We start from the raw sequence: 24,099 nt of genomic DNA on the forward strand, positions 1-24,099 counted from the left end.
ATTTGAAGAATGTTTAAATATGAAAAACATTGGTCATGTAAAACCAGCCCACTGTAACATAGCGGACTTCCAAAAAAGCTGCAAGTGACCTCGTCCTTAGGATCATCTTATTCACTTGGAAAAAAATTTGTATTTTATTTGTTGATTTTTTTTGCTGTCATGTATATGCTCCTATTGAGCCTTGTAGGTATAACACATGTATGAGTGCTGAATTTTGCCTATCGTTCTTGTGTATGCTCTCACATTCCCAGAAAAGCTTGATTCAAGTGTCCTTCAGACCAACTTTGTCAGATCAGCTAATCAGAGAAGAGGCAGTTCGGAGGCTTGGCAGAGCAGCTGCAACAGGGGCAGAAATACAAGTAAGGAATGCGAAGAACTAGCACGTGCTGTTGGTCTGTTACTTCCAGATATTTGTTTCTCTGGATGGTATTTTTATCGTAAAACTATTTGCGTATTAATGAAGCCCAAACTCATGATCCACTAAGACCTGCCTATAAAGGACAAGAGTATGACTGTACTGTTGCATTTAATGTGTAGTCTCTTCACTGAGCAATAATTTAATTTCATGCTAACAATTTCAAAAGCATTGCTAGAAGATTTTCTTGCAAACGCTAACTGCAAGTACTCCTAGAAAACCAAGTTGCTGCACTTCTTGCAGATTTACAGCATACGTGGACTTCATATGCAATGCTGTGGGTCGATTAATTTATGTGAGCGCCTATGGCTGTCTTTAATTATGAGACAGATAGGTAAAATTCCCGTGAGAGATACAGTCTTTTACTCGTCTGCTCCAATAGGGGAACTCTTTTTTTAAGATGGGGTAAAATATGTCCATTTCAACTTAATGTTACATTATTAGAAATGTATGAAATAACTACTGTGTCTATGGCTTGTTACCATAATCCTACTGCTGTTACTTTGTTTCATGTACTCTGTCACCTCTGAGGTTCTGTATCCTTGGGCCAGCGACTGTGTATCTGTAAGTTGATGTCTTGATTGGAGTACCAGTGATCACCCTCAGTGTATAATGTCTCCGTGTGTGTATTTGCAGAAAAGGAAGAAAGATGAAAAGAGAGAGGAAAAGAAATTAAGCATTTCCATTACCAGACAGCAGTCTTCCAGACAGCTTGTAAGGGATGGAGGCAGTAAATACCTGACTTCTCTATACAGTTCTGAACAACCAAAACCCAAAGAGTTAAAGCCTGAGTAAGTCAGCAAAAGCATCTTGTACTACGTAGACAATGTTCTCTTGATAAGTGGTTTAATAAATCTACTAAAACCTATAGGTAGACAAGAAAGCAAACTGTAGAGAAGAAATAGCTTTAGCTATGTTGCAAAGGCTGTTTCCAAAATTAGTACTGCTTTTGAGCCACACAGCTGTACTCTCTCATGTAAGGCAAAGAATCCCTTTATGCATCAGAGGGATTGAAGACTTCAAAGAATATATCAGAAAGCGTGAGATGTGGCTGTGTGGGTAAATTTGGCTGAAGCAACAAGGGTATTATTTTAAAGGGCAACTAGAAAGCTGAACTTAGTTACCAAAGGAAACTACTACTAATATACCTTTTCTGAATAGGTCTAACAGAGCTGAATACATTCAACCCAGATGGAAACCATCTGATGGCCCGTATCCATGGGTTTGGGTTACTTTTTTTTTTTTTTTTGAGGGCTTACATAGTCTATCATATTAGTCATGGTCATCTTCATTCCTGGAAATGTAACGATGCTGTAAAATGTGCATTTTAAATAGTCATTTTACAATACGTGTCCCTCAGTGAGAATTAACATTAATAGCATGTGCTAGCTAGAAATTTGGATACTTAGATGCAAAATCAGATACTTGAGGTCCCTTGCTTAGCATATAATTCAAATTTTTAGAACCATACTTCTGCCTGATCTGAGGAATTTAGAAGTGTTTGGAAGTAAATACATGCCTAAACACCAGGCATTTGGCTGTACTGGACAGTAGATATTTTTTACTAAAATCCCATGTTCATTGCAATCCATTAATTATAACTTTTAAATACTTTCAGTACAGGTCATAAAAATAAAATTTATATTTGAAAACTCCCATTATGAAGTACTGCTTGGCATATTGCATTACAGAATGTGATCATGTGTGTTTACATATCATTGAAATGATGTGGAAGTACTGGAAGACACTGGAATACTTAATGTATTCAACATAAGGAAATCGTATTCAGGATTTTGCAATTTTCAGTATAACATCTATCATCTGGGTTTATAGTTTTTATTCTCTTTTGGCGAGAAAAGCAAACCACTTAGTAGGGTGGGTCCATTACTGTGCATCAAGACAGTCGCTTATTTTCACTGTTATGTTCATTTTGAATGTATGACTAAGAAACAGTAAACACAAATAGCTCAGCAGATATCTATTTTATTTTTTTTTTCCTTGCTCTCTCACTTACTAAGATCATTCTTATTCCTGGATTTTCTAGTTCTGATGCTTATATGGCAGCCCAGGCTTTCCTGATGAGGAATTTCAGTGGGAGATTTGAAAAATACATCATACCGTGCTTTGTTGCAAGCGGACATATCGATGAAAAGAAAGGCTCTGAAAACCTAAGCTGCAGGTATTTGCAATTAGATATTTGCAATTCATGATAGTTCAGAAATCTGAGGGGGAAATGGTGGGCATGTTAATTATTCATTTGGGGAGGAAATGTGTTTTCTGATCTTAATTACTTCACAGGTCAGTGGTAGAAACTCATGCTTACAACCCACTAGTTGGATAAGAATCAAACACATGAATATCAAAGCAGCTTAAGGAATAATTGTATGAAAAATTTAAGCCAGATGTAGTTCATCTTTTTGCTTAGGCATACCCAAAAAAGTCAGCCACCAGAAATTATGTATTGTTGTGTAATACCAATTTAATGATACCCTGTGATATGAACAGTGCAAGAACAGATTTCTGACTAGTTTTTCTTTCTGTATGATCCAAAAGCAAATATCCTTTTACTATCTCTCTAGCCCTTACAACACTTTGTATTTGGAGTTGCACTGTCCAGCTGTAGCACCATCTGTTGTGGTCACTTCAGATAATGGAAGAAACACAGTCAGTTTTGGTGATGTTGCAGTAGGTATGAAATTTGAATTCAAGTTTTGATTTTTTTCTGTCTGACATTAACTTCTTCTGAGCATAGTTTTGCATTTTCTTTTACATTGTTCAGTTTATTTTCAAAAGTAAATATAGAAATTAGCCCTGTAATAGGTACCCAGGTGGAAAATTAGGAACCTATCTGGCCAGCTGAGGCATGTAAAAAAGCAGACTTGATCCCAAAACATGGAATCGGAAGCTCTACAAGTAACTGTCCACATTTGAAAGTATTTTGGTGAGCGTTGACTAGTGTATTAGCCGTAGAAATGGAATGAAAGTTTGGCCCAGGTAGAAGCATGAGTAAAAAGGAGGAATGGTAGTGCATGAGTGAGCATCATCACTTTCTGAAATGTTTTCATTCCTGTCAGGCCACAGAATGATTAAGCGAATTACAATACAAAATATCTCCCCAGAGAAGCTGGAAGTATCCTTGTTTGGAACATGTAAGTTAATCTGCCATTCAGTTTCTGTTTAATTTGACTCTTTATCTGTAGGAGGAACTGTTTGACACTAAAGCAAGTAGGAGGTAGCAGATTCCAGACTTAATACACATCTTTCAGAGTGAGGCAGGAGGTGATGTGAAGAATATATTGGACGAGCCTAGGTGATCTACTGGAAAGCTGATTCCATTCCACCCTGTTAACTGGAAATAATTCTGCACAGAGCCAAACTTGAGAAGCGTTTAACCACTTTCTAAAGAGTATAGGGTACTGATGACAAAGCTAGTTTCAATACAGTATGACATACCTGTGAAACAGAACCAACAGCTCAATTTTTGCACAATGCTTCTCTGAACTTCTGAATACCTTGTGAGAAGAGGCTGCTACACTGGCTTGTCTGGGTTAAGCTGTGTGGGATAATATAGGAGAAGGCATGTCCCGGATCTTAGGGGGCTAATGACCCATTCCAGGCAAAATCTGAAAATGGAGTTACGTGGAGATCTTATTACCTGGAAAAGGATCTTGCAGCTATTTGAATTCTGTGGGGGAAAAAAAATAATTGGATTAGTTCTTCTTTTCTCTGAGTTAGTTATTGATCTCTGAAAGAGCTTATAGATGGTTAGTTTATACATCTTTGGTCTGAACAATACTTAGAATCTGTTCTTACATCTTTTTCCCCAATCTTTGTTTATAAACTTTTTTCCTTGAGTTGCACTATTTTAGCTAGGATTCTCAGTTCTGAATCCCAGTGGTCCCTTCCTGTTGGTCAGACCAGTTGGAATGCTTGAGCCAGGTGAAAATAAAACCCTCATCATCTCTTTTTGTCCAAATGAGAATAAATGGGTGAGTAAGAGATACAACAGTAATGGGAAGAGGAGAGATGGAGAGATGTAATGGGCTGTGTAATATACACATATTACTGACCAGGATGAGGCTGTATAATAATAAGAAAAACTTTGTTGCGTGTGCATAGCCCCTCCCAACATTTGGATCTTTGTCTATGCACTAAATCCAGAAGTTCTGTAGTAACGGCCCATTTGTGGGAGGGGGGTCAGCTGGAGGGGTGGCGGATGTTTTCCTTCAGCTAAATGGGCTAACACAGACATCCTCTTGGCAGTTTTTTGAAACGCTGGACATCCGGACGGCAAAAAACAATCTAACCCTAAGTATCACCGGTCATGGGGTGATGCCATCAATTGTTTGCTCTGCGGAAGAAGTACTCAATATGGGATATGTCATAGCCAGAGAGAAGGTGACTTCCACATTCAAGGTAAATCCCTCTATGCTGAACCGGAAAGCACATCAGCAGTTTTTGTAAGGAGGAAGAGGAGTTCTGTAGTTTCTAGTCCAGCAGAACGTAAGGCTGAGTGGCAAACTGTAGACAGAAGAACCTAGCTTTAAAAGCATGTCTGGCAGAGTGATTTGGTGCTGAGGTAGTTTCAGGCCAAAGGTAACAAAGCTGTGCGGGGAAGATCTTGTTAGCTGCTTCTGTCCTGCCTGCAGCCTATACAAAAAAAATAGAAATCCTGTACCTTCTGTAAAACAAAAAGAGAAATGGTCTGTGTGATCTTCTCTGTAGATCTAGCCAGTATGCAGAGGGATGTGAAGTCAGAAATGGCTTTGCTTTTACCAGTGTTAGAAATATTTGCCCTCTTTCTTTATTCTGTCCATTACTGCTATCACAATTGAGGCTGCTCTGTGTCCACACAAAGCAGTGACAGAGGTACATGGGTGAAATGCAAAACTGGTCCTACAAAGAGCACATGAGGGTCTGCCGTGGTACAATCTAGGGAAGTTTAACAGATTCACTCATTCACTGCAAATTCCCACAGACTCAGAAACAGGCCAAGATCTAGGCATGATTTTTCTCCTCTCAGATTTTGTCTAAGTATGTCAATAACCAAAATATATTACTTGTGGCAAGACTCTTAAAAGGAGCCTGGTCCCTGTTGTTGGGGGGCGGGGGTTGACGTGACACGTTACGTGTAGCAATAACGCGTGCTTTCGGTGGTATCTGGGTACATAGTAGTGCAGTAATGCAGCAAAATAAATTCAGCCAGTTCACAAACTATGGATCCTACAGGCTTGAGAATCAATTTTCTTAATGAAAATGCTGTTGTGTGAATTAATGTCATCAGATACAGAACACTTCCACACTGACCCTGCGATACTCCATACAACTAGATTCGCTTTCATCAACAAGGGACAAAGATCAGCAGAGACTTCCATCCTTTATTACGTCCTCTTTGCAAAGAACAGAGTTTGTTGGTAAACTTGTTTTTTTTCTTTTCTCTTTTGCTAAAGACTCATGAAGTATAAAGCAGCATTACTTTGTCCTGTTAGATCTACACAACTGTCAAAACCTGGGACATCACATCACTGAAACTAAAGACATATTTTTGTTTCCCCAGTAGGAGCTGTACAAATTCTTTCAGTATGGGTAGCTGTAAATTTATGCAGCCTGAGCAAATAGCCACAAATAAGGAGATACTAGTGTTTGACTCTAAATAAACGCACACAGTAATTGCATATTAAAGATTATATTTAGGGATGTCCATCTCTGTAAAAATATGTTAGAATATAGGAAGGGTTTGGTGATGCTTCTTCAGTTCCTCTAGAGATGAATGCATTAAACTGATATAGATGGATTTATCTGGTATTTCTAACACCCTGTTTTGCTGCAAAACCATGTATCAGATCTTATTTATTTGCTGTTCCAACAAAAATTAAATGGGTTTAAAATATATGAAAAACGGAGCTGTCCTCCTTTCTTATTTGTATCCTCATTTTTATTTACCAGGAACACAGAACTATAATGGCTTAAGTGTGTTCAGCATCTTTCCAACAGAAGGAGAAATTGTTGCTGGGAAGAGTCAGGATTTTGTTGTTACTTTCAGTCCTGATCACGAAAGTCTGTACTATTCTGACTGTCTCAAGGTTGTGCTCTTTGACAAGGTGAGACAATCAAGATACCTGGATTATGAAATCAAAGTCTAAATATGACCTTCAGTGATTTTTATCAGCATGGGTCTTAGTAGGAGTTTCAAATAATTATATCTAGCGGACAGCATTTGTAGGCAGAAATATTATCTTTATGAGATTAGCTGATGTAGGTAGGAGATGGCAGGTTTGGGGCCCACTGACTTTTTTCAGGTTTTAAATATTCAGTTATTGATTCGTAACAATAGTGACTTGGGATTCAGTCCTGTCTTCTGCCCAGCTGTCCGCACTGCGTAAATGAGAGGTGATGGGAGCTAGGTTGCCGCCACACTGCTGAGCACAGCTCTGAGTGGGTTCTCTGCAAGTAGCATTTAATGGCAGCGGAGAGTGGAGCTACACCTGCACAGTGCAAACTGGCAGGTGCACTGAGTACCAGGAAGCTGCTTCTGCAGTCCCTCAGCATGAGGAAGGTTTCCATCTGTAGAGCAGCAGTTGAGCTTAGATGGAGCCCAAGTCAGGATATACAGGCTGGCAGCATAGCAGGTGGCTTTATGCCCTGTTCCAAAACAGACTGACCAGAAGTTAATGAAGGGTGCCAACTAATGACCATCAGCAGGCACTGCAAACAGAGCAGAAACTGGTAGTGAGTAAATAAGTACTGTTTGTCTCCTTGTTTTGTATCTCCAGATTGTCTTTGGAATTGCGGTTAAGAATGCAAATCAGAGTAAGCTGAAGATGAATGGAGACTGGTCCTAGTTCACAAACTTTAGCCAAGTTTGGGGACAGATAAGTTTTGCCTCTTTCAGTGGCTCTAGTATAGTGGTTTGTCCAGTCCCCTCCTGAGGCACATTGCCCAAGAATGAAAGGTTGTTTAAAACAGAAGTGCCTGAGTGGACAAGACAAGGGGAAGATGCAGGATTCTTGCGTTAGAGTACAGGGCCTCTTGGCATTTATATAGGCAGATGATGTAATAATTTCTATGCAACTGATGCTGTTGTGTCAGTATTCCAGTTACGTCGGTACTTGAGCTGTAACCTGCATTTGAAGCATTCTTGTCTTATACAGAAAATAGCCCGTGTAATCCACCTAAAGGGTGCAGCAAGAGATCATCCAATGTTTGTGGAAGGGGGAGTTCCTCTAGATGTGCCCATTGAGTCCTTGGCTGTAACATTACCTATGCCATTGCAGGAAGCACTAAAAGGAGGTAATGTGCTACCACTTACACTTTATTACAAAACAGTGAGTGATAAGACATGGGCATGTTCCTCATCTGTTAAGAAAAAGTAAATTAAAGGTAACTTTTCCAGAATCAGAACAAATAAGCATTATGGTATAGCCCATATTTGTAACACACAAAAAAATGCAGGAAACTTTCTCTTAAGGAAAGTATTTCTCTTAATTTTAACGCAGTTATATCTTAATGATGGTCTCCTATCTTTGCAACTTACCTTGCAAAAATGATTATAATTTAATACTACTACAAAGTATTAAGATGTATTTGCTTTCTGCCACTTCTCTGACTTGTATTAAATGTTTATAAAATTATTTCATACATAATAACATATCCTGGACTCTCCTGATTGGACTGTTAAGAAACAGACACACTTTCAGGGGTTTGAGTTTATCCTTCCTTAATTTCTTTGGACAGGATCTGTGTTCAGAGACAGTACATAAGCAACTCCTAGCTCCTGAGCTATAAATAAATCCAAGCACATACCATACACAAGTAGGAATATAGTACACACAATGAACCATGGGGCTAGAAAATGAACATGAAACTTGATAAACAATTAACAATTACAGTTAGTAACTGCAAATGATGCAAAACCTCCTTTTGCTTAATCCTTCACTAACTCTGTAAGAAGGATCTCCTTATCTATGCCAACTCACGAATTTGCCACACATCGTTTTGTTTTGAACCGTCCTGGTGTAATTTATGCTTGTTCCAAACTGATAATCGCTCCGTTTTGACTGTCTCAAAGTTTACTTGATTCATATTTGTTTAGAGCTACAAGAACCAGTGAAGTCCATTCTCCTCATTCTGGAGTACATCGAGGGAGAGAGTTCTCCAGTGCCAGCAATGACAGAACTGAAAGTCGGAGCTATACAGACAGCTCAGTTTGCATCTAAGAAGGTGAAGAAAATAAAAAGTGCAGTTTTATGTCAGACGCTGTAAGGAATACTGACAGTGTACAAATGGCTACTAGTTCTTTCTGTCAAAAATTCGGTCTGTAACTTAAAAAATACAGCTTTCAGGGGTTCTGATGAACTTTACATTATAAAAGCATCAGTGTTTGAAAAGAAAAGATTATTTTTCAGAGGCTAATATGAGGAATTAGCATTATCATACTAAGTCAGCAACAAAATTAATTTAGCAGCATGCTTCCCTAATTCTGAAATACAGAAGTATGAGCACAGAACTGAATTACAGGTCTGATTCCGTTATTTTAGTATAGTACTTTGTGACAACTTGACACAATGAACAAGATGGATACTTGCAGCTTCAAAGGGCAGAAGCAATTTGGCAAGCAGTAGGCCCACATATAGCATCTGGGCAATGCAGCCTTTAATGAACAGTCATGGTGTTTGAAGGCGCAGAACTGGCTGTAATGAGGGTGTGTGGTGTGTGTGTCTCTCGTAGAACGTGGAGTTCAGTTTTGATAGCCTGCCACTCCTGCAGCAGAAGGGATTCACTATTGAATCTGTGAAGGGAACGATTGAACGGGGTCAAGTCAAACGCATCGGTGTTTCTTGGGTGCCACCTGCTGACTTTCACGTAAGTTACAGTTGCTACAGCATGTTGCTGCTTAAACTGGAAGTGTGTGGCAGCTGTTCTCACCGACTTGTGGGAGGAAGACAAAAGCTGATCTTGAAGATGTCAGCAGTATAGGCTGCTTTGACACATTAGGATGATGAACACATGTAGTTATCAAAGGGAGTATAGGCTGGTATAAACACTGATATGAGAATAAAAGCCAGGAACAATATGTAAGATTGGGAGGCTTGCTGCCTCACCACGGACTCCCATTCATCTGTGTGATGAAACGAACAAGCATTGGTCACTTGCGTCTTATAGAACTTAGAGTAACTTCTTAAGGTCACTGCATTGTATAGCATCAAAAGGCCAAAATGCTGCTGCTGCTTTTAACTAAAAACCACAGCTTTGATCACACTGAAGTGAGCTTTTTAATGCCCCCTGTGCAGGAAAATCTGCAGCCCTGCTGGCACAGAACTGAGTTTACATGGATCATTCTGCTACAGTGTTCACATTTTGTTTGGCTGTGGGCTGCCTTTCCTTTGGTATATTCCTGGAAGTCGGTGGGGCCTTTTTGATTTTCCACTTTATGAACTGCTTTATGAACCCTGTTTCCCTGGCTACTTATACCTTTTTGTATTGCAGAGCCTAGGTATGAGGCCCAAACATCTCTACAGGGCTGTGATTGCCCTTCCTGATTCATCTTCTTGGGCATTCATGGAGACTGAAAGAATTTACTCCCCTGCTTTTTGTTGTGGGCTGTGTGGGGGATGGCAGAATGAGTAGCTTGTTCCAAAATTAAGAGACTGCTGCTATCATGTGCAGAAAGAAGGCAGTAGAGTTCCTGGCACGATGTATCAGGTTGACATCATGCCTCTTGGTAACCACTCCGTTGTTACACAAGATTTAACACTAACTGATGGCTAACAGGATCCATTTTTTTCCCAACCCTCACTGCAACATACTCTGTTGCTGCTGTGCCCAGTTGTCATGGTTGTAATGTGGTGACGGTATCTGTAGCGCTCTGGAGATAGAACGCTTAGTCATTGCTACTTTACTTACTGCAGTATGAGCATTGCGTGGAAATATAAAAGAGCCAACACAGTGGGAAGAGAGGTAATCTACAGCTATAACTGGTACGTCTTACAACTGAGATGTAAAATACATAGTTTAGAACTTGATCAACTAATCTGTTCTGTGTACAAAAAAATATAGGTTGGTTTTATGTGTGGATTTTTTTTGTAGGCCGATGACCCTCTGCTTGTGACAGCCCTCCTGACCTTAAAAGGTGATATTAAGGAATCTTACCGAATCCTCTTCATGGCAAAAGTTGTGTCTGCATATGCTCCCACTAAGTGAGGGAACCGAGCTAAATGGAAAGGAAGATGGAGGCTTATATTACTGGGAGGTCATTGGATCTCGGTTGAAACCTGGAAAGATTTTGAGATTGTTGCAAATATGTGAGGGGAGCAGGGAAGTGGGAAGGAAGGTGACATGTAATATTTTTGCTTTTTTCCCCCCACAAAATTCTATGTAAATCCGCTAGTTTCATTTTCAAGCTGACTGTGACAATAATCTTGTGGTAGAAGAAAGAATTGATGAGGGGCCCAAGTAGATACATCTGCTGTTAATCACAGTGTCTTCCAAAGGTGGGCATTCCCTGAGGAGGAGTATCTTTTTAACATCTATATGGGTGAGTTTCAAACAACGTGTCTTTTTCCAATTTCAGATGCATTTTAATGGATTTGGAAAATCCTTGACTTTTTCCCTCTTAAGACCAGAATAAAGCTTCTTATTCAAGTCTCCTCCAAATCGTTTGGGCAGTCATTTTTACAATACACGGTGAAATCTTCCTGATGACAGATGGTCAAGGAGGAAATAGTGACCATGCTGTTCACTGAATCACAGGATATGGTTAGACACGTGCCCTAGATCACGGCTGTCCAGGAACTTTGTATTTCTACACTTGCTTTCCTCTGAATTCTGACAGAGTAGATTTCTGCCTGTTACTGGGGAAGTTGGAGTGCCCTGCAGGTATAACTTCTGTCAGGAAGCAGTAGCTAGTTCAGGGAAGAGAAAAGTACAGAGGCACTACACTATGGAGAATGAAGGGACCAGGAAGTTAGCAGACATCCAGAAACACAGATGATATTTTAAATCTTGTATCTCACTTTTTCTTGAATCACAGTGAGTCTGTGGCAAAATCACCCTTGCCACTACTGCAAAGGTGTATTGCCATTTGACCCTGTGTAGCTGTTAACATTGCTTATTTAGATTATGCAGTAAGAAAAGAGAAACAGACTATGTGTAAATATCCCCAAAGTAAAATGTGTCAGGCTAGTTGGACTGCAGGAAAAAACAGTAAAGCAATTGTCACAATAAATATTTTAACTAGTTTCCCCCTTTTATAGAGGAAGCTTGTATAACTGATGAAGAGGGGTTCCTTGTTTTTCCAAAGACAGTATGTTTGATCCATTCAGATCTGTTCTCATTTAATAATGGATCAAGTGGCTGCGAAGTTACTTAACTCTTCAGTCTAAAGCACTACAGATGCCAAAGCAATAAACAGTCACCATGTGAGGAGGCAGGAGCTGGGAGGCGAGTGGCAGCGCTAGCCAGAGGCAGCACTGCCTTCATAAGAGAGGCACTGAGTATTTCTGCTGGCACAGCTGGGGCAGTCGGGTTGAAGTTGAGGACAATGAAGTTTGTGTGCTGATTTTCTTATAGTCCTTGCAGCCCTAACAGGGAGATTAAATACCGCTAGGTAAAATGAAACTGTTGCAAATAGTACTGCACAGTTGACAGTCACCTAATGATAGGGAAGTTTTCAGAAAGCAAGGAAGGGCACAGCACGTTGGAGTAGAAAGTTTATTTCAGGCAGTTAATTTAGGGGCATCCATTTGGATTTTGCTCTTGGAAACTGAAAAGTAATGCCTGAGAATAAATTAGTCTCCAGCCTCTCATAACCATGTAATCTGCTGAAAATAAGTGTAAAATTATCTACCAGGAAATGGCACCCCTGTCTTCGAATCTTCCACTTCATAGAGGTCAGGTACTGTGAAAAAGCATCCAAAGGATTAAAAAAAGTAAAAACTTTAAAGAACACATGTAAAGACTGTGACGATGTTGAAAAAATGTGGAGGTTGCTTGCAAGAATAAGAGGGCGGCTTAGTAAGCAGAAAGAAGGTGTATACACAAGAACTAGCTCATCCAACCAAAAGTATTTGCTTGGACACTGAATCTGAAAGACTCATAACAACTTTGGAGAGCTCTGGATGCACCCATTCAGTTGTAGAAGTTGGAGGGTCAAGCACACAGCATTATATTAGTGCATTCAGAAAGTTAAGCTGGTTATAAAGAGCAGCTGCCATTGACTGGCTTAAGTCATTGTCTGTACTGAGTAGCTTAAAAGGTAAGCAAAGGGTGTAACCCATTTTTAACTGCATTCTTTGGACTTGATCTTGAAAACTTCCATGAATAATTTCACAGACTTGAAGTGAGCATAAGGTTCTAGGTTTCACTGGTCAAAGTTTCCATGCTTAAAGCTAAATGTGTATTCATTCTCTCCAGGGGGAGTGTTGAACCATGATAATAAGAATAGGTTACTATTTCTGGAGTACTGAAAATAAAGAAAACTACGCTTGCAATATACCAGCTGACATTCTGTAAAGCACTTACGGAAATCGGAACATTTTTTATTCTCTTTCATGAGCAAAAAGCCTGTTACTGTGTCTCGGGCCTCGAAAGTAATTATATTTGACTTCTTGGGGGCATAATGGCTGATCCTTGCAGCATTGGGTTTTCCTTTCTTAACGGATTGTTCTTTTGGCACACATAGTTCAATGTGCCTAGCTCTTGCATGAAGCAATACTTCAGCAATGAGACAGACAAGCTGATGTGAAAGGGAAAAACAAATTGTCTGATGTGGGAAAGCAGATCCATTGTAAAACTTAACACAGGCATGCAGACTATGCTGCTTCATCCAGAACACAACTAAAACTTAAAAAGTAAAAGCACAGTTACTTTTTCTGCAAAATTTAGCCCTTGGATGTTCCACTATCATTCAAATTAGAATTACCACATTTCACCAAGGGATAGAAAACAGTGGGATCCTTTCCAGAAGGAAACAACTAATCCTCTGATATATTTGCTGCAATTCTTGGGCTTGACTTAGCACTTAAATGAAGTTTACCAATCTAGAGTAAGTAGGTTTCCCTTACTAGACATCTGACAGAGCTTGTTTCTTTGACTAAGCTAACTGAAGTGGAAAAGTCAGTGCCTACACCCTGTGACAGCTGTATGCTGTTTCCTTACTGGGACTCTTCACTTGCCTAAAACCTCTTGCTTATGTGTGTGGATGTTGAGCAAGCAAGCCAAGGATTCACTAATAGATCTGACTTTTAAAACAGAAATAACTAAAATAATTTCATTTAGATTAACAGTTACTTTTGCTATATTTTTAATTGGTGCTGAGCCTCTTTAAAATCATCACAATGCAAATTTGCAATGATCCAAGATGCACACTGTCTACTGAAAATTTAGGAATTCTTTGTAGATGCTCCTATGTAAACAATTCTTATGTATAATGTATACGAAAATAGCTTCTTGATCTTTCTCCAATACAGGAAACAGAAAATTGGCTGAGATGACTGACTACTGGAAACAATTCTCCTGCTAATTAAGATACACCAAGCTGAACTAGAAATAGTGGGTTTGTAGGTAACTCCTTGAGGACATAGCTGAGAGAGCTATTGCATTCTACTTGCATGGCTTAATGCCAAGTCCACAACTACCAGAAGAAGCTCAACACAGCAGCTCTAGCCTTCATGCAAGTTAATCTCTTGAAGAAGCAAAATATCCTGTTCAATACTGTGCTTCGAAAGCAGGTTATCAACAATCATAGCACATTTGGTATTAAAATTGCCAAGAGATTCTAAACATGTAATCTGATGTTTCTGTTTCCGTATTATAGGACTCCGATAGGGATGGATCCCTTATTATGAGGATAATACGGAAAATGTAACCTCAGAAATATATCTAAGTTTCCCAGAAGCTTAAGTTTTCTGCTCCTCTAACTGCATTTCTGAACATTATGCTTTCAGACTGAGTTTTGCAACTGTGATCACTCTTGGGTCACTGGACACAAACTCTTGTGCTTTCAGATTTGGATCTAAATGCAAACATATACTTGTTGGCTCTGATGCAGTTCTAGTTTAAGAAGAAAGCAATTCACATCCATGTATGATCTTTGTAATCTTTAAAAGCTATATCTAGCTCATTTCTAAAACAGAAAGGAAGTGAGAGAATAAGTACTAGTGTCATACACATCTTATTAATACATGTTCTGCTTATCCAGCGACTTCAGAGATTGCTTCACACTTACGAAGGCAGCTTTTCCTAAATGAGCAATGGTCCCATGACCCTGAGCAGTCCTGTAGGGAAATACTTTAGTCAGTATGCCACATGCCATTACTGAGCCTTGAAACACTGGTTTTGAGCCTTATGGAGCAAAAATAGTGAATGTCATCTGGAGAACGGTCTATCGAACCCGGTACTTCCAAGCTATTGTGTCCACTGTTGCTCCCAATGGCATGATTGCCCCTGGTGTATTGGAGCTTATCCATGCTTCTTATAGAAGAAACCTCTGGCAACCCAAGTCCAACTATATTCTCCTCCTGTTGCATTAACATCTCAAAAAAAAAAAAAAAAAAAAAATCCTTGTATTTTGTCCCATTCTCATTACTGGAGAAGCTTTTATATATGCACCCACATACACACCTCTAAGGATATCAGGGACCTCAACAGATATGTCAAAATGCCATTCTTTTAGTTGATCTTCCCCTTTGTTCTCCAGTTGGAATCTTTATAATCCATTAATTAGCTCCCCTGCTTTTCAGCTCTAGATGTCTCTCTTTTTGTTGCTTATCCAGTCACGTATCATGATCACCTGAATTTTGATCATCTCTTACATTGACTAACATCTTTTTTTGCCATGTAACTGACCTCTGCTATATTAGTGCTTCAAAGGTGTCCGACCTTTAAGCCACCTTCTACTTTGAAGCAGATATAATCCTTGCTCATTCATATGGTGGATATGGTTGACCTTTGGCACATGTTTTGTTCTTCCCTAGTGACGGTAAGACTTCTGTAACTTGTAGCAAGTCCTAACTACTAAAGGGGTTTGGGGAGCTTTTTAACACTATGGGCTACATACAATCCTATTAAAATAGCTAGACTTCATCCTGAAGAGAACTGGAGGAAAGCTGTCTTTTAGAGATGGGCCAAATGGCCACAATGATCAGCATAATCACAGCAATGAAACATTGCTCCATGAAATTTCTACCAAAGAGTATCAACACTAGGGGTTTGGGATACTGATGTGCAGGATAACCATAAAACAACATGCAGATATTTTAATTGAACTTCTACATTTGAAATGTTGGACACAGTTAAATTATTTTGGAGCAAACCAATCTTCAGAGCGCAGTCAATACCTTTTCAGTCATGTTTCATGTGTTTTAACAAGACCGTTTTTAAAAAGGGAAACGATCTGCTTTTCCAAACTTTTGTTTCTTTCAAATATTTTTCGTACCTAGTTTCTCATTCTTTTTTCATTTCTCCTTCAAAATCTCTCTGACACTGCATAGGCACAAGTGCGTGTTCAACTGCTAGCATCCCTGATAGGTTACCTTCTCTTCAGAAGAGCGCTGAGTAGCAGCCCCAGACCGCTTCAGGGAAATCTCTGAAAGCCGAACTCCCTCCATTCTGCCTCCCTTCCTGTCACCCTCCTAACTTCACGGCCACCGGCAGGCTGGGAGAGCGGCTGACGCGGGGCGCGCTGCTGCCTCCCAGGCGGGACCGAGGCGAGGGGGGCCCGGCGGCTCTGCCCCGCCTCGCCCCGGCGCCCTCCCCGCCGGGCGGGCCGGCCCGGGCCGGGCCCTTCGGCGCGGTCGCTGGGGCTAGGCGGCTTAGCGCCGTCCCTCGGCGAGGCCGGCCGTGCGCCAACTCCGATGGCGGCTTTGCCTCCCGAGCGGCGGGGGCGAGCGGCGGAGCCGCCGAGCCGGGCGCAGGGACCCGGGGCGGCGGCCGGAGGCGCGGGGGGGGCCCTGCCCGGCGCTCGCCCCCGCCGGGGCGCGCCTCTCCCGCCGCCGCTGGGCAACGGCATCGCTCGCTTGGTCACGGCACCCCGCGTGATAACCGGCGGTTATTTATTCAGCTGCCTCCGCCGGAGGAGGCCCCAAGCGCGGGGCGCAGAGCTCGGGCTGCCCGGAGGCTCGGTGTCCCCTTCCAGAGGCTCGGGCCGCTTCTTCGTGGAGAAACTCCTGTTGTTGCGCTCACCCTGCTGCAGCGTGGACGTCTGGAACTTGCTACAGCGGCGTCGGAGGCTGCGGCCCGCACCCGTGGCGGTCAGGGGAAACTCACACCGCTGGACTCCGCTGAGCAGATGCATCAGATAAACGAGGTGCTTCTCTTCTGGCCACCTGCTTATCTCACTCCTTTTTTCCCCCCTTTCCTAGGCATCGCTCTGTTCTTCTGAGAATAACTGCAAGAACTCTGATCAGTGAGTAATCAAAAATTTTCAAATGTCTGTTACCAAACCTGTTCCCGTCATGATCGAGTGGCATTATCAGATCAGAATGATGACTTGCTGATGGCCACCCATCACTGCTGCTTTTTTTATCTCTAAGATCGTTACCAATTTACAAATTTGGCTTGGCTGGCCTTGCTCTGTAGACTAAGGTGAATGATCCTCTCTTTCAAAATGACTCTGAAGTGCCATCTTCTGAAAAGTCAGTTTGCAGATTCTCTTCTGTGGCCAAAAGCATTGTTCTATTACGTGAAATCCATTGCATGCAATTCACTACGTACAATACTGTTGTGACAGCTGCACTCCTGAAATGTAATAGAAACTTTAGAATAGAAATAGAAACTGTTCTCCTTTTTTTGTACTGTCCGTAGACCTGAAAAAAACATTTCTGGTTGCATTGGAGCTATGAGAAAGTAATTTAAAAATAACTAGGGGAAGTAGGCAGTTGTCTTAGGCTGGCATTTTCAGACAGGCCTATGGTATTAGGTACTTCATCTCAGTTAACTTTAAATAACTCTTTGATTCGTTTTTTGAGAATCCAGCATGTGTAGTTCTCTCTTCTAAGCAACAGTAAAGTACCACTTTGCAAAAACATTTATTGACTCAAAAGCCAGCTTTTAAAGTGGGATTATTTGCATGTTCTCAGCTGGAGTAATTTTACGACTATGAAGAACAGTCCTCTGAAACTAAATCTAAAGGGTTTTTACTCTGTATTCTTACTGAATGCTTTCCCTTTTTCACCTCAGAAATCATGTGAAATTTATTCCCTGTCATACATTCACTGTTTGACTGTAGATATTTAAATCAGTGAATCATCTACCTTCGTTCACAGATGCCCTCAGAACATGTCTAATTGGACAAGTCTGTGGTATGTCTGGTAAGTTTATTATTAATCTTACTAACCCAGAACAATTTGAAAGTTATTATGAGCAGTAATTGTAGTAAGGCAATGGAAACACTCTTCTCCCAGACAGGATGGAGGAAAGGGTTTCTCCTCGGTTTTCTGAAAGCTACCAGTGGAATATATTACAGATGAGACCACAGGGGAGATAAGGTGTCAGGCAGGGTACGGCATTCGTCTAGGGATATGTCATCTTTCCTTTCTGAGTACACTACAGTTTAACTGCAGGGCTTGTTTGTTCTTTCTAAATAGACAACTTTGCTGAACGCAATGGCAGCTACACAGCATGGACTTGTTGGGGCTCGGCACTGCATCGCCTAACGCACAGTCCTCAGCTCTCTCCCTTTTACGGGACAAGAGATGGTTAGCTTGTAGTGTTGCGTTTTCATTCTGAACTCAAGCTGATTGCAAACCTGTTTACTGGCTGTTTGAATGACTGAAAGGGGGAAGATAGTGATAAGTCAAAGGGTAAGCTCTTCTCACAAGTGGATTCGTTGCTTGCCTAACACATGCATTATAGGTATCCTAACGTTATTTTTATAGTTTGCATTCTGTCAATATAGTAATTTTGATGGTAGCACGCAGAGTGAGTTGGTTACCTTTAGCTGTCATTCAGTCTGGACTAATTTTGGTTGATACTCTTTGCTTTCTTAGAACGTGCTGATACATAGGACTGTTTAAAAATACATTGTTACATAAAATATTTTAAGAAGGCTTCTGTAATTAGGCAGTGTTGAAATCATGAAAGCTAATGAGCTAGTGCTGAGATTTATACTGCTGAGATGCCTATACCTAGGTGATTTCTGAGAGGGCAGCAGCATATGAAGGCACGATGAGTTCACAGAACACACTATCGTGCAGCTCATGGAGCGTCAGGAAACGCTGATTGGCTAGCGATGAGGTAATACACCTCGCACTGGAGGAATGTTTCAATGCAAAGTTCCAGCAAGGCAGCATGTTCTTCTCACACACGGTTTTAAGTTGCCTGAAAGCGTTTTTCTAAAACAATAATTTGCAAGAAAATGCATGAAATTTGTGGAAGTTTGAGGCCCTCAAATCCAACCTTTATACTTGGTGTAGTCTTTGTGTGTATCTGACGCTCATACTAACAGAAATACACTCTTGTTAAAACTAAATAAAACAGTTATTAAAGAAATGTTCATTTTGGAATCATGATTCTTATGGGCAAGTACTACCTTTGGTTTGGAAAAAAGAATAGAATGCTACTGCGGCCATTTCTATGCATATTTGGAGTGGAATACAATCCTAACGAGAAATTCAGGAGCATGATCTGTCCCACAGTAATTCCTATCAAGTCACTAGGAATGTACTTCAACTTTGTCCTTGGACCTACTTCTTTACAGGACTTTCAAGCATTTCTTATTATCTCATCTTCTCATGACATGTCTTACTGCTCACCTAGCTCATGAGAAGAGTGGATTCATTTGAGAAATTGGGGGATGAGAAGGTAGAGTTTCAACTGAGAGGAGAACCTGAAACACTAGTATGTCGACCTAGGTACACTACAAATTGTTAAATGATAAACTTCCTTAAACAATAGCTAGAGATAGAATTGCATTTTCAAGACATACTGCAAAATGTAATTTCTGTGCTCATTTATAAATATAGGTCCTAGACTTATGAAAGCTTGTACTTGTATTTCCCTCCAAGTACATACCCACTCTTACTGTTGAAAGTGGAGCCATTCTCACTGCATAAAAGCTGAAAATACAACTCAAGATAATTAATGTTATGGCATCTGTGAGCCAGAAGGCATTGTAGCAATGGTCAGTAGTACTTCAACTTGTGATTAAGTGTTTGTGATCCAACTTTCTAATTCAGGATCCAACACCCATTCAGAACTAAAGCTAGGAGGTTTGGCCTGTCTTTCACCCATTTAGAGTGAAATTATATTCAGCTCTGGAAGAAGTAAAACATAAGCAATGAAATTATGGTATTCTCCCTCCTTCTCTAAGGTTAATCTTGCTGACTGTGTTCCTGCTCCTGCTCTGTGGGATCACAGCAAGCTGCATCAAATTCTGCTGCCACAAGAAGAAGCTTCCAGTTGAGACCTTCCCTAGGCACCCTTGTGATTTGACCGTTATTGCTATTGACAGTGACAGCACTGCCCATAGCACAGTGACCTGTAAGTATCCTCTGGGAGTCAACTATTCAACAGTGCTTTGCTATTGAACGTGTGCCTAGAATTCTGTGTCTAGCTCTTGCAATAATGGGGACTTTCTGATGTACTCCCAGAACAACTTTCAGCCCCATAGGGTGGGCAAGAGAGATGAAGGAAGGTCATCAGGGCAACACAGTAAGTGAGTGCAGAAGACAAGTAGGATTTCATGCTATAGAGGTTAAAATAAAGTTCATGGTGAGTTAACCTCTTATGTGTCATCTCCCACATCTGTTCTTATCGCCATTCCCTCATTTTTTTAACTTTTCTGCCCATCTCACTGTTCAACTATTCCAGCCAAAGTTATCTCTAATGTGAGGAATTGTTCACAGCTGTTCACGTACGAACCTGACTGAAACTGCCTGTTACAACATACACGTACTATTTCACAATAATTACTGGATGGTGATATGCAGAGACATTTTCTCTTCTGACTGCTTTCTTCTGGAGAATGTATAGATTCCATCATGGGTAATTCTATACTGATAGCTTTTAGTATATAGTGCACATGTTCTGACACCACAAAAATGAATCCATAATTTCTTGGAGAAAAGCAGGATTAGCTCTTTATATATCAGCATTCCATGCAGGTGTTTAATTTTTTTAAAATTCCTTTTCTTCACAGCATATAGCTCGTTGCAGTACCCTCTAAGTGCCCCTATTCCTTCGATATTTGTGGATATGGATAAGAACACTGTGTCCCCTCCAGCTTACAGTCTCTATGCAATGGAGTTGCCACCTTCTTATGATGAAGCTGTCCAAATGGGTAAACAATACACTGAAGTAGCACGGATAAGCCCGAAACTCAATGACATCCCTGGACAGGTGACACCAGGAGGGCTGAGTCCCACCCAGTATCCACCTGAGATCCAGCAACACAGGCAAATTCAGAAAATTCAGAAGATGCAACACAAGAACAGCCGCAGCTCTGACTCATTTCAGATGGGGAGTAAAGGAAGGGAAGGACTGGAAGAGTTAAAGAAGACATGAAGAGTTTGGTTTTATAGGCAAGTTATGATGGAAAGATGTTTCCTCTCATGCCCTTGTAACGATCTGTCAGTTAGAAGAAATGTTTTCTATGACTGCTGTAATATCCTGGTAAAGCTTCTTCAAGGATATGAAATGAAGTAAAAGGGCAGCGGTTTAAAAATGCCTGTAAAAGTGGGACATGAATGCTTGTTCATCTGATTAAAAAAAAAAAAAAATTCCTTGTGTCCAGCATATGGCAATAAAAAGGTCAGGGGAATTTTGCTGTCTTGGGAACACACATGGAGAGTCAGAACAGTACAAACGTCAAGTTGTTGTTCCAGAACAGAAGCTTCCCAAACTGGAGTTGAAAGGGGAATCCTAGCAAGTCACACTGAACAGCCTCTGCAGTTTCTCTTCTTTTGAGAAGCTTAACTGTCCAGCAAATTGGCTGGAGTGCAAATTGGTACATAATGGCACGTGTTCCTTAAACTGAAGGAAGATGGCAAACAAGGACAGGAAAGTGTGTGGAAGGAAATGCATTATGTTATGTTTCACAACTAGAGACAAGGAATGAGACAGATAAGATACTTTTTTTCTTTGTTGGTCATGAGACCTGAAGGGATTGTTTTTGAGGTTTCTTAAATCTTTAAACTTCTATTTTCAAGATGAGCTGGCTTGTGGGTGGGATCACTTTACTACTTATTTTTGCCAGTTAAAGTACAAATTAGTCTCAAAGAGACACTTGCACACGTGGTTAAGTATTACTAATGTTTTTCAAATATTCATCAAATATTTCAAAGATACCTTTATACTTTGTTATCTGTTTAGGTGTCAGGGTCCCAGTCAGTACAGAAAAGAAAAAAAATCAAAGATTCCTGGCAGCTTTTGCCAGTTTCCTACGTAGATGAGCTCAGTAATGTGCAGGATGAAACAAAGCATGCTCTAGCTGTGCCATCTAGAATAAGTTATAAATACAAAATATCGTAGTACAGGTTGGGCAATAGTCCAAAGAAATTACTCTTTAGGGATGATTCTTCATGAAGTACTGATAGCAAGGATAACTGCTATGCATCATTTTAAAACTGGGAGCTTGGAGCTGATTACAGTGGTCTCAGCCCAGACAAAAATAAGGGCTATGAGAGGCCTTTTTTTAAATGACAGCTCTTTCTCTTTCTTGCCCCTCCCATATTGCAAATAGTATGAATTTTGTCCACTCCCGAGTAATGATTTTCTTTGAATCCACTTTAGCAAGGTGCTAATTTGGCTACCTTTAAGAACATGAGCAATCTACAGGATTGTTCATTGCTATGGGATTATCTATGGGATAAGACCAGGAACGAAAGCATAAGCAGTAGGTGCTATTAATGAACGTAACATAAAGTGTGGAGTGCTAGGTCAGAATTAATGTTGACTGACCTACTAACAAGAATATGACTGATGGTCTTCCTTTTTGCTGAAGTTGCTTTGGTAGCTGTGAAAAGGGGCTACCTTCTGCAAGTATTTAGGTGTCTGTCATTAATAAGCAGTAGAAGTGGTGGACACAAAATCTTGCACAGCTTTTAGAATACTATTCTCTGACAACCATTACTGCAAGGACTACCCTGGAAATGAGCATTAATGATTTAAAAATGAAGATCTCTCTGCCAGCCAACAGGACCGAGACTAGAATCTTTGCTACACATTCATGGTGTGTGAGCTGTTCACGAGCCTGGCTCCCTAGAGAAGTGTTGGTTCTGTATTTAACTTGCATATAGCTTACTATGAGAGTTGCAGGGGAAGATTAGTTTAATAAATCTTCTTCTCTTCTGTCTCTCCTCTGTCCTTCTTAATTATACTTCTCCTGTTTTATTCTCTCCTCTGCCTTCTTTTTGTCAAAATGGTTACTAGGCATAACCCAGTGTAGCTATTTGGATATCTCTAGCTGGAAGAGCAATATATGCCCAGTCCTGGGTGTCTCCAAGTCACAAATACAGCAGACGTATTTTTATTTATTGAACTTTTCCATCAGGGTAGTACTCAGAAACAAATCCTATGCCTTTCCAAAGAAGAAATATCTGTTGGAGGGAAATGGCTCCGAGTGCTCACTCACTAATACAAACAGGAATATAAAACCAGGCAAATGAGAAAATAGCGACTGACACAAGAGGGCAGTCCTTCACTTTTCAGCGTATTGCATTATATCACCACTGGGAACAGCTTTCTAAGAGACGAGCTCTTGGTGTTGCAAAGAGGCGAGGGCGCTTCTAAGGCTCAGGTTTGCTCAGTTCTTCAGAGATTACTCTGCAGTGCAAGGACTGAGCTTGCTTGAGGAGGACGGGGGAATAATCACAACGGTTTGACTTCCCTTCGCTTCATGCTTTTGCTTGCACAACGCTTCTGTCCTGTGAGTCGTCAGCAGTACCTGACAGACTGTCTACCAAACTGCAAGGTCTGTTTCCATTTGGTTATGGGGGATGATAGTTTTAACTGCAAGACCCCAGTCAAAACCCTAAATGCCCATGGAGTGCTTACAAATCAGATCTGACTCTGTTACCACCTGGATTAATAGAAAAGCCTGTCTTACTCTGGAGCACCTCTGTTGCCAGTCTAGCCTAGTTAGAATTGCCCTGCAGTAATCTGTTGCTCATGTCCTTAATTGCATACTTCCACAAGTCATTATCCAGACTAAAAAAATAACAACTGGACTTGCCTCTTCTTTACAAAAGTACAGAGTAGGCAAAGAGGGAGTAACACTGCAGGAACTGAGTTTCCGTGATATGTATGTAGGAAGCAAGTGTTGTTTGACACAGCGTAGTGAATAAAGCACTTAGTTTTTTCCCTGACTTCCTAGGAAGAAGGGCATAATCTGGTGTTTTCTTTCTAACACCTAAGGAAAAGTCTTGTGTCTTGCCCAGGCTCTTGCCTTATAACATGGTTCATTAATTCAAACATATACTATTTGTTAACATAAACTACTGACCTAATCAGCCTGCAGGAACACAGAATTTTCTTCGCACATCAAAAGCAGCTCAGTTTGCTCCTCACAATGTTTTCAATAGTGATGTCTCAGCCCTTTATCAAAATCACCTGAATCCTCACAGAAAGCTGATAATCAAAGCTGTCCCTGGCCCTCTGTCTTTGAGGAGGCAGATTACCCCCCCAACTGTTCATTATTTACATCTCCACTTAACAGGTTTCTTCAGCTCAATAGCATTGCAGAAGTTATA

At 40.7% G+C, this 24,099-nt stretch overlaps 2 protein-coding genes across 2 annotated transcripts in view; both read left to right on the plus strand.

Moving 5' to 3' along the window:
- The window catches only part of CFAP74 (cilia and flagella associated protein 74), a gene marked incomplete at its 5' end in the record, with an annotated part of 47,451 nt that extends 36,582 nt beyond the window's left edge, over window positions 1–10,869 (plus strand). Inside the window, 13 exons of the mRNA XM_050909419.1 lie at window positions 252–359; window positions 1,052–1,206; window positions 2,460–2,594; window positions 2,995–3,104; window positions 3,490–3,545; window positions 4,285–4,404; window positions 4,679–4,831; window positions 5,700–5,829; window positions 6,362–6,516; window positions 7,567–7,705; window positions 8,508–8,635; window positions 9,143–9,277; window positions 10,502–10,869. Coding sequence (XP_050765376.1) covers window positions 252–359; window positions 1,052–1,206; window positions 2,460–2,594; window positions 2,995–3,104; window positions 3,490–3,545; window positions 4,285–4,404; window positions 4,679–4,831; window positions 5,700–5,829; window positions 6,362–6,516; window positions 7,567–7,705; window positions 8,508–8,635; window positions 9,143–9,277; window positions 10,502–10,615 — 1,638 coding nt within the window. The remainder of the gene's footprint in view (window positions 1–251; window positions 360–1,051; window positions 1,207–2,459; window positions 2,595–2,994; window positions 3,105–3,489; window positions 3,546–4,284; window positions 4,405–4,678; window positions 4,832–5,699; window positions 5,830–6,361; window positions 6,517–7,566; window positions 7,706–8,507; window positions 8,636–9,142; window positions 9,278–10,501) is intronic.
- Window positions 10,870–16,715: 5,846 nt separating this feature from the next.
- TMEM52 (transmembrane protein 52) lies at window positions 16,716–21,180 on the plus strand. The gene is given in 5 exon segments (XM_050909496.1): window positions 16,716–16,817; window positions 17,677–17,721; window positions 19,722–19,891; window positions 20,550–20,786; window positions 20,789–21,180. Coding segments are annotated over 4 exon segments (507 nt in total). The 5' UTR covers window positions 16,716–16,817; window positions 17,677–17,689; the 3' UTR covers window positions 20,857–21,180.
- Window positions 21,181–24,099: the final 2,919 nt, after the last annotated feature.

This window comes from Gymnogyps californianus, chromosome 21 (genome assembly GCF_018139145.2).
Source record: "Gymnogyps californianus isolate 813 chromosome 21, ASM1813914v2, whole genome shotgun sequence".
NCBI lineage: Eukaryota > Metazoa > Chordata > Aves > Accipitriformes > Cathartidae > Gymnogyps > Gymnogyps californianus.